This window comes from Halyomorpha halys, unplaced genomic scaffold, assembly GCF_000696795.3.
Source record: "Halyomorpha halys isolate HHAL.00 unplaced genomic scaffold, Hhal_1.1 Scaffold318.1, whole genome shotgun sequence".
NCBI classification, from domain to species: Eukaryota; Metazoa; Arthropoda; class Insecta; order Hemiptera; family Pentatomidae; genus Halyomorpha; species Halyomorpha halys.
The window spans coordinates 234,043-245,295 of NW_027105968.1; the positions used below are offsets into that span (position 1 = coordinate 234,043).

Below are 11,253 nucleotides of genomic sequence, written 5' to 3' on the forward strand. Positions count from 1 at the left end.
AATAAAAAAAAAAAATAATAAACAAATTTAATTTAATAAATAAAAGAAATTAAAAATGTGAGAATTTATTTAGTTCCATTTATTTTCTTATTATTCCACTTTAAAATTCCAGTCATTCCAGCCATTAACAAGGATAACTTATTTTAAATATCGAAGCTACAGTGTTATTAAAAAGCTGCAGGCTATTCTGCTATTGTCAGATTATATTTTAGTGTATCAACCTATTTCTAATCTTCTCTTTTTCTTCCTCTAACTACTGTGTGTCATCAAGCATGGAGTCGCAGTCTCAGTCCATCTAGCCCACTGGTTTCTGTCCCTGGCTAGTGTTTTCATCTCCGGGATTGTGCATTCACTTGCTGCCCCTAGTTTTCCAATCTACTCAGAGTACAGACACCTGGATCTGCCATGAGGTCGTCTTCCTTCCGACATTGGTTCCAATTAACACCTGGCTTTTCTGGTATCGTCCATTCTACAGACATGTCCATACCACTTCAGTAGCCGCTCTTACATTGTGTCTCGCACTGATTTCACATCCAGATCCTACCGAATCCTTTCATTTCTGACACAGTCTCTCCTGGTCTTACCAACTATTCTTCGGAGGAATCTCATTTCTGCTGATGTTATCCTTTCTACGTGCTTCTCGAGCTTTCTGATCCAAATAGGAGGACTGAGAGAAACACGAATTTGTATCCATTTTGGCATTCATCTGTATTTTGGCATTTCTGCTTACTTCTTGCTTGCCTATAAGAGTTTTGGAAATATGATGGTACACTCCATTGGCCTTCTTCACTCGATTTAGAAACTCCTGGTGTATTTTACCATCTTTGCTAATTATATAGATAGATATGAAAATTTATTCATTAGTTCTAGGGGTTCACCATTGCACAAAACTGTAGGCTCTGCGTTTTCTCTTCCGACACACATAATTGTTCTTTTGTTAGAGTTTATTTGCAAACCTCTTATCTTCAGTTCCTCATTCCATTCAACCAGGGATGTCTGAAGAGTCATCTATCAGTACAATATCATCTGCATATATCATCTGCATATATCATCGCTTGAGCCAGTACTGGAGTCATGTTCAAAAAACCTACTAGTGCTCTTGGGCATCTCCTTTTACACACCTTCCATATCTCATCCATAAGGAGGACAAACGGTAGTGGGCTTAGGCTGTCTCCCTGCTTTACTCCCTTATAAAAGTGGAAAGGCCACTATCTCTTATCTTATAACTAATTTACTTTTTCTAATACTATTAAATTTACATATTCTTCATTCTACTATAATTATATAATATTCTACAATAATCTTATCACTCACTTTATCTACATTATTTTTGGTGTCAATTGTTGCTGTTTAAAACTTGCTAATATTATTTTTTGTTCCATCAGCAAACCTTCGACATGGCCTATGAAGTTGGTGGAGACCTATCTATAAGAAATGTACAGTACCTAACACCACTGACATTGGCAGCAAAATTAGCAAGGATTGAACTGTTCTTCCACATATTAAATATAGAAAGAGAAATTTACTGGCAGATTGGTAAGTTACAAAAGTATTCATTTACATGAATTCCAGTGAAGAGATACAAGAGACAATGAAGCTAAAATGAATTTTAATTTTTATCTGTTTGTGCCTAAAGCAAATTTATGCTTCAATATTGACAAACTTGTAAAATTATCAATAATTATTAGGTATGAGATTTTTATGAGATGAAAAAGTCAAAATATGATTATTTTTACATAAATATATAATAAAAACAGAAATATTAAATTTAAAAAATTTCCAAACTTAGAAAATTCAACTTTATATATTTTGAACAAAAGCCTGATAATCAACAAAATTCTGTATAAATTTTTTTAATTCGAAAAATTTATATTTTAAAAGGAATAATTAATTACATTTAGTTCTAATGGTTATTTTGATTCAACATCCTCATTTTTCTCACCAATAAATTTTAAAGTGAGATGCATCAAGCTTTCAAAAACTAATCATTGATCATTCCACATCCACAGATGTCTACATCTAATTGTACGTTCATAATATTACATGTTTATTTTAGGCTTGGCTTAAAATAATTTAGAACTGTCTACATTGTATTTTTTATCTATGATTTTTTTTTTCTCATTGAAAAAAAAAAAGATCCAAGTAAAAAAGGAAATATGGACTAAAACACGTACTTAAAAGTAAAAATGGTGAAATATTTAAAATGAAATGAGAAATATGTGCTAGTAAGAAAAAATATGTAGATTGTTTTGTATCTAATTGTTAAAAATATCGTGTAATGTTCCTAGAAAGTATAAAAATTCATAATGAAGTTGTAGAAAAAATTCCCATCTCTATTAATTATTGAAAATTTCACAATTTCGTCAGTACTGAAATTTGTTCCAAGTACAGGGAAATAGCAAAGAAAATTCTTTTAGCAAAGCTGTCATTTGTACTCCTTCATTTCTAACCTCTTCATTTATATTTCAAAAATATAATGGTAATTTTATTTATTTCCTTTTTTAAATAATTTTCTCAAGATCCATAAAATATATAAAGAAAAAATAATGTATTGTAATAAGTTCTTTTATGAGTAAATCATTATTTTTTATATATGACTGATTTTTAGTATAAGATCCTCTTTTATGAGTAAATAGTTATTTTTATATATAAATAATTGTTAGTAGGTTTTATGTGATTTATCATTTCAACATGTTTATTTGTAGTATTAAACCTACTTTATTTGTAGTATTTTTATCATCTATAATAAATATGTTATTGAAAACAAAGCCAAGATGGCGGCATGTGTTCTGCGAAAAGTTCGTTGAATCACAGCCATGTCGAGAAGATTCAAATATTTTAAAAACTTTATTTCAACTCCCTATCATAATTGAAATTACAATACATTTAAGAAAAATAGAAGTTAAGAATAAGTGTTCGAGAATAATGTTCATGAAGAATTACATGCATAAGCTCAAAACTGTTGTGCTACAATCGATGTTCACTTTGAGCATCGAGAGAAAGATCACGGTTCGTGAAGGTAAATTCGTTCCTTAGGCGCGGTCGGGGAATGATGTTTCGTGGATGAGGAGGTCCTCATCATCTCTTGTCCAGCTCAAGGGTGGACATCTTCAAGAACGGAGATATCGGAGAGTCACTCAGGAAGAAAAAAGAATTCTTTGTTTGGATCGCCAAACAACACACTTCGGCGGATTGTAAGAAACTTTTAGAGTTCTGTTTGTTTGCTAAAAGATTGTTTACAGCAAGTGTTGGTTTTTTTGAATAAGAAGACAAAGAAAATCATCAAAAGAAGATTCAATGAAATTAGTTAGTTTTGTTCTACCTAAATTTAAATACATGTATAAAAGAGATATTAAGTTAATTAAGTGTTATGAAAAATAAGTGTTATGATTGCCTAGAAAACCGTCCTGAGACTAGAGTCTAGAATATTATATATAATAAAAGATAAATTCTCATATCTATTTAATATTTAATCTTCTTATTTATGGAATTGAGCTCTGGGGCTCCACCAAACCATCAAATTCTTCCAGCATCCAATCGTTACAATCCAAAATCCTACGTAAAATCCTTGATGCTCCTTATTGCGTCACAAATAAACTCATTCACAAAGACCTTAACCTCCCATTCGTTACAGAATTGGCCCAAAACAGATAAGCGTCTTTTCATTCCAAACTCCTTAACCATCCTAACCCATTAATTCTTAATCTTTCATCCTTAACAATCCCTGATAATCCTCCGAGGCGTCTGAAAAGAAGATGGCCACGAGACCTTCTAGTTTAAATTAATGTTTGAAGTACCACCAATGGGTGGTTCCTTCCCAAGATTTTCAGGTGTATATGAAACATACTACATATTTACCTATTGTATTATTTTGTACAGTTGTAAATTACAATAAATAAACAATAAAATAAAAAAATCTTCTTATTTGACCTTGTCCTCTTCAAATCTATACTTTAGATCTGAGAATAAGTAAAAACTATTAATTTTTCTTTTAAGTAATTTTAAATATTTTTTGAATATTACAATATATAGATATATAAGAAAATACAATGTTTTTATTAAAAGGAAATTATGACACATTCTGACTCAAAATATATGATGCAATGACAATCCGATTGGATTTTTCATACAGCGAAAATTGAGAATAAAACTAACTTTGGATTAATAAAACTGATAAGTAGGTATTTACCTTGTTAACAGAAATGTAATGATTCACCTTTAAAACTGGTCTAAAGAAATTTCTAAAATCTCCTAGATAAACAATTTTAGACTGTCGTTCAGATAACAACGACCGATTCGCAAGGAGAGAAGTACTGAAAAGCTTCTATCAGTTCAAAGATGGAGCCCAGTTGTGGATAAAATAAAAAAAATAAACTATAACAAAAATTAATATTAAAATACATTTTATTACATACATACATAACATACTAAATAGAATTTATATATAAAAATAACTAGTTACTCACAAGAGAGGATATTACAATATTTTATTTTTATTAAAAGAAACTTTTATGATTAAAAATGTAACGGTAATATCAAGCATGTAAACCCACTTGGCCGATCTGGTATAAAATAAATAAATAAATGAAATTTATGATTTAAAATATATGAGGCAAGGATGATTGGATAGGACTATCCCAAATTGTGAAAATTGAGAATAAAACTAATTTTGGGATAATAAAACTAATAAGTATTTCCCTTGTTAACAGAATTGTAAGGATTCATCTTTAAAACTGATCTTAAATAGTTTTTTAAATCTCCTACATACACAATTTTTTCTCAAAAAATGGCGTAGGTTGGTCACTCTAGTTCATTTTTGAGAAAATCTAAAGATTTGACAAATCGATTTTATGAAGTGGCATTTGCGGTTGGTCGATTTTATTAATTTCAATTAGTAATTTCAGTTTCTCACGACTTTTCATTTTTAAGCTAGCCTGTTCACTTAGATCATTTTTCGAGACTTGCTTATTTGATCTCAGAGGTATAGCCATAAGTTGAAAACTCGACTTCGAAATTTTCAGAATCACAATATTTCCCGTTACTATATATTCCATAAAAAAAGGGGTGAAAGTAAATATGGACATGAGCACTTTTGGAGATAAAAGGAAATAAAAAATGTTTAAAAAAGTATATTTTTCTGAGGAGTATTTTATTTTTTTAACAATGAACAATTGAATTTTTTTATAAGTATCATATTAAACATAAGTACACTTGAAATATATGTGAAAAATTAGGAAAAGGTGACCAGAAAAAAAAGAAAAAAAAATGACCAGGAAAAGGTTCATTAAAAAAAACTTTGTTAAGCTATTAACTTTGTTAAGCTATTAGTGTTCATAATTGCAGCATGTGATTTTAAAAATTATAATGTGAGACAGGAACAGTTCCTTTAGTAGTTGCCCTGAACAAATGGATGGGGGTAACGGATGGGGTGGAAGAATGGAAGAGAGTGGGAGCACCGCAATTTTTCAATAAATGTGTGATTGGTACTTAAGTGGTTTACATGAATCTCCCCTACCCTCCTCAATGAGGTGAACCAAAAACATGAATTGATAGAACGAGTATTGAACATGAAATTGGTGGAGTTTTGAAAATCTTTTTTTTTTTTTTTTTTAATAATTTATTTATTGTTATTTGCAACTGTATACCCATATATACAAGTAAATTTGCTGTAGGTGACATAGTGACATGATAAAAACATGTGGAGAATCTACCCACTGATAGAACTCCAATAACATTTCTAGAGAAGATCTCGAGGCCATCTTCTTTTCAGACGCCTAGGAGGATTATTAGGTAATGAAGGAGAAGCCAGGTTAGAAACAAGTGGATTTGGGTGGTTGAGAAGTTTATTATGGAAGGAACGGTATCTGGTTCTGGCCAAATCGGCAAAATATGGAACATTGAGGTCCTGATGGATGACTTGATTTGTGACAAAGTAAGGAGCATTAAGGATTTTACGAAGGATTTTGGACTGTAAGGATTGGATTCTGGAGGAATTTGATGGTTTAGTGGAGCCCCAAAGCTCAACTCCGTATGTCCAGTTGAAAATCTTAAACTTTCAATTCAATATCAATATCATCACAATGATATATATGAACTTTCATGATCCAACCGGCATCCTCATTCAAAATGCGTGTTAAAGGTTTGCCGAACTCTTAACTGAAAGGAAATACAGTACCCCTTGAAAAAACAAGACCCATGATTATCGAGAATCATCTGTTCAAAACAGGAGAATCTTAGACTGTTGGAATATCTCTGTGTGAGAATTGGAATGGACTAGACATTGAAAAAAAGAGTGGAACCGACGGTGGGCTACATTAAGAAAGAACTTCCCTACCATTTGGGCTTACTGGAAGACTACAAAATCTCGCGATTCCTTGCAGGGTCTTACTAGCAATGGCTTTGCCGGTACAAGCTCAAATAAAATGAAGTTTTAATACGAAGTTCAATAATTCTGAACCGAAGTAAAAGTGATTATTGGTAATTGCTTAATATGCGGACGCCCCACTTCCGGGCGTATAGATATATATGTATATATCTGGTTTCGGAAGTCAAAAAAATGCTAATGACATTAAATTTGAGAAAAAATTTCAAATTACATGAGAGGGATAGTATAAATGTACTAAGTAAGATCTGAACAATTCCACTAGATGGAGCACTTATAGATTATAATTTTTTGGCGGAAAATGGGCGTCACCAAATTACTCGCTAGCCCCGGCTCAGAATCGGTCTTTTACCCTATTTTTAAAAATTACGTTCAAATAAATAAAATTTAAAGGTACTTTATAGGAAGATTTTTTTAAATATCGTCATTAATAGAACAATGATCTGATAAAATCCACTTGATGGAACACCTATAGGTTAGTATTTTTGGCGAGAAATGGGCGCCTCCATATTGCTCGGAAGCCCTAGCCCAGAACCGGTCTTTTTACCTTACCGGAATATCTCCGGAGTTTGAGTGGAACTCGGCAATAGGAAGAATAAAATTCGAGTGAAAAAGAGTAGAACCGACGGTGAGTTACATTAAGAAAGTACTTCTCTACCCATCTTTACCCATAAATAATTTCCATATTTACCACTGAGCCCTCTTATTCTTACAATCCATAAATTGTAACGAATCAAGAATAAACAAAGAGGTACGAATGCATAAGATTGAGCAGTTTATCTCTGATGTAATTAAGTAGAAGAGTTTTGATAATTAATTCATAATTTTGATTGTCAAAAAACAATGTTTGTTACTTTTTAAATATTAAATAAATTAATGATGTTAACTAGCGTTTTGTTAATAAACCAAATTCGTTAAGAAAATAATTTGGCGAGCCCCATCTCTAATCCGGAGAGCATCGTAGCTTGAATTGCCCGGACCTCCTGGTTTAAGACATCCCTGCATCCAACTATCGTAATTTAGATAATAATAAAACGTAATTTAGACCTCAATACTAACTATGATTATTTTTTCTTAATGAAACATTAATAAACCATAGATTGTTATCAATAAAATGTTTATTTTGGCAAGAAGTAATTTCTGCTCGTGGAAGCTTCTCTGACGCTCTTCAACCATCAGCCGTATCCACATCATAAAGGAAAGGCCTCATCATAGTCGATTTGATGCTAGTTATCAGAGACTGAAGTTGCATAAAATGCTTTGAGGCAAAAGTCAAAGCCAAACTCCCTCCAATAAGAAGTGAAGCCTTATGGTCACCAAGCCAATTGATGAGGTTCTTCTGGCGAACAGGGACTATACAAGGAAGAATTTTGGCCGCAGTCTGAACGTAGACCAGAACATAACGAATCCTTATTTCATCAGGCCTTGCAACGTAATAACATATCAAATCCTCTTCTTCATCAGACCCCGCCGTCAATGCCTTTTGTTCTTGAAACCCCTCTTGGGATTCATTGAACAACTTTGTATCAGAATCTTCCAAGAACTCTGCTACTAATACGACCCTCATCTCGATTCCAAGTTCACTCTTACCCCAGCCCCAACCAGAAGATTGCGCTGCGCAATCCAAACAGTGTTTTAGATCAACATAGAAGAAAATTCCTGGTCCTATATTACCCTTGTATTGCATCAGAGCAGGATAAAACCCCAAGTGAATGATGGAGTGCATTTTTTCAAGGCTATCTGTATAAAAGGCAAAATAACTTTTCCTTTCCCCCTTCTTGGCTTGCCAAGTAGTTTCCATCGATGAGGCACGATTGAACATCATTTTGAAAACATGAGTCGGTGCCTGAAAGTTAACCGCTCTTTCGACTTTTTCAAAAATAGAGTGAAAAGTTTCGGGTGGTAGGTGCTTCAACTTCGGTTCGGGTAAAAGGATAAGGAGCCAATGCAAGATTGCAATGACAGGATTACTTGTCTTTGCCTCGTTAAGATCGTTTAGAATCAGCATCAGAAGTTTAACAGAAGGTATTTCTTCGTTCACTAAATTCAAACTTTCTTGACCGATGTCAGTTTCTTCGACAACGGGTGTAGGGTAAGGTTTCAAGGCAGTTCTAGAGTCACATGCAGCCATATAAAATGTAATTTTCAAATCTGAAGTTTCTGGATTACTTTTAATAAATTTTAATATTTCTCTCGCTTTGATTTTGTAATTGACACAAGGTTTTGTAATCAGAGCTAAAGCTGTTTCGGGATCGACAGTGGGTCTCTGATGACTCGAAAGCCTTGTCCTAACTGTTCTTCTCATGGATAATGATAAATTTGCCGTCATAAAATTTACTTCTGTTTCCACCAAATACCTCCCTGGAGGCTCGAAATTAATTGCTACGTTGTCTCCTAATACGTCTTCTTCGAAATTATGATCTCCCAAATCATCGGATCTGTCAGAGACAGACGTACCAGTTTGTCCTGAAGAGCTGTTTCCTCTTGGATCTTTTCTATTACTCAGATTACATGAATCTTCATTTGCAGGAACGACTGATGGTAATTTTTCACCTTTACTACCTTCGTCATTCTCAGGAGGAACTAGTTTTCTCGTCTTTGGACTCTTTGTTTCTGATGATCCGGGTCGTATTTTTCCTTCGTCAGCTATCATGATTTGATGGAATAAATATGGTTCTTTATGAGTCTTTACGATGTTTTTAAACTGGATTCAAATCTTTTAACCTATACCTATCTACTAACCTCCACTGAACTAACAATTTAGGTGATTTACTTGTGTTGTCATAGTTATTTTACTAAACACCCGTTAACCTTTATTAACACTATTGTAAGCTTAGACATTAGAAAGTGAAATATGAATAAATATTTAGCTACAAAGATGATAAGAATTTAATAGGCAATGAACTAAAACGTTTATTACCATTTTTATTATTATTTACTTAAAATAATTCTTAACCACCTTTGATCGTCTATTATCAAGAACGTTTAAATGTCGTTGATTTCTTATATTTATTCTGATTACGTGCTAGAATAAATTAGCATCTAATTTGTAATTATTAAACGCTGAAATGTAGTATCTGATCAAAACTAGAGCTAGAAAAATTAAAAAAACTCATATACTCACATCTTGCGTAGACCGTGCAGTGAGATCGCTATCTACTGGTCTCTACTGGAACTACTACAGCCACCAAAACCTTTACGAACCGGCATGACGAACTGCTGCAACAAGAACTACTCCATTTGTCGCTAAGACATCGTATATTGATAAATGTATATTTCTTATAAATACTTTCATTGTACAAATTAATAACCATGTTATATGTTGTAATATTTTTAAATGTATTACTACAATTAATAAATATTACAATAGAATCTTCTGATGCGCTAAAATCTAACATCTTACACGTAAAATCTCTCGGTGGCGTTTAATAGCCAAGAGATTTGAAAAAGCAAAAATTGAAAGATCTTAGTACGAGCTTCCCATATTTTATAAGTAAATGAATGACCGTATGTTTTTTTTACATATTAAGGTGGCTGGAGTACGGTCAGAAAGAAACAACAATTAGTATTACATACTATATATAATTATACTAAAAATAAATCATTTATTTTCCGTCGTTTCACTTCAGTTTGTAGAGCTTCATCAGGGGTTGAAAGATGAATAAGATAATTAAAAATTGATTGGAGAGGTTTGTTGGGGGTGCGGTCAGCAAAGAACAACATAAATAAACAAAAAAATATTTATTTATTTTATTCTGACGTTTCGACCTGAGTTTCAGGTCTTCATCAGGGCTATAGAACAAAAGAGATAACACCAACATTTAGAGAAACAAAATTGAAAAGGAATAGTATACAAACATATTTGGAATTATACAAAATATTGAAATTAATCATAATTGATAATTGAATAGTAAAACAATTGATTGATAATTGTGGAATTTGATGGCAGTAGATTGAAAACAGTGAAAGATGAAATATAATATTATGTAGGTAAGAAGATATGCAAGTAGTGTCTAAAAAACTGAAAATAAATTTTTTTTTGTTTTGTTTATTTATGTTGTTCTTTGCTGACCGGACTCCCAGACAAACCTCTCCAAACAGTAATCTACGGTCAACTATCAACACCTCATTATGATAATTAAAAATATTTTGTCATAGTAGGATAGTGAGATATAAATAAGTAAATTAAGTAGGGTTAAAATTATGTAAATATAAGTGAAAAGAAAATTACTTACAAATGAACAAAAATAAGGAATAAAAATAATTGTAGTATAAAATAGAAAATGATAAGAATTGCGTAAACTATTAGATTAAAATCAACAGGAGACGCAATAATACGTAAAATAGATAAGTAGGCATTACAGAGAGAAAAACAAAAACTAAGGACTAGATATAATGTATTCAGTTCACCCACTTGTTCAACGAATTCATGAATACTTAATAATGCTAAACCAAATAGATAAATCAGTCTACTTCATCTGGGCTCCCGGGCATGTTGGTATTACGGGAAATGAGAGCAAAGCTGCTAGAGAAGCGCTAGTCTTCCCAGGTAGACCCGCAACAATCTTAACTGCAAAGGAACTTGCTCACCCTTTAAAGGAATCTATTAATAAAAGATGGCAGGCAAAGTGGGATGAAAGTCCACCCAGTAAGTTAAACCTATCAAGAAAGATGTGAAGTCCTGGATTACATCAACCCGAAGTAGACGTCGTGAAGAAGTAGTGATCACCCGACTCAGAATAGGACATATCCGACTGACTCACATCCATCTCATAACAGGAGAGGCACCTCCAAAATGTTCAAAATGTAATAGCAATCTGACCGTCAAACACATTTTTGAAGAATGTCGTCACTACACATCAACTCTGAAC

The 11,253-nt window shown here is 32.6% G+C and overlaps 2 protein-coding genes across 2 annotated transcripts in view; one reads left to right on the top strand and one right to left on the bottom strand.

Moving 5' to 3' along the window:
• Nucleotides 1-11,253, top strand: part of nan (transient receptor potential cation channel subfamily V member nanchung) — a 69,053-nt gene that overhangs the window by 26,380 nt on the left and 31,420 nt on the right. The window contains exon 7 of the mRNA XM_014421401.3: nt 1,386-1,536. Within this exon, the coding sequence (XP_014276887.1) occupies nt 1,386-1,536 (151 nt within the window). The remainder of the gene's footprint in view (nt 1-1,385; nt 1,537-11,253) is intronic.
• On the bottom strand, nt 7,483-9,191 carry LOC112211103 (uncharacterized). The gene has a single exon (XM_024362148.2). It carries the CDS (start codon nt 9,033-9,035, stop codon nt 7,551-7,553), a length of 1,485 nt encoding a protein of 494 aa, XP_024217916.1. The 5' UTR covers nt 9,036-9,191; the 3' UTR covers nt 7,483-7,550.

Bases quoted from the DNA above. Each gene is read 5' to 3' on its own strand.
- LOC112211103 (XM_024362148.2), bottom strand. From the start codon at position 9,035: ATGATAGCTGACGAAGGAAAAATACGACCCGGATCATCAGAAACAAAG.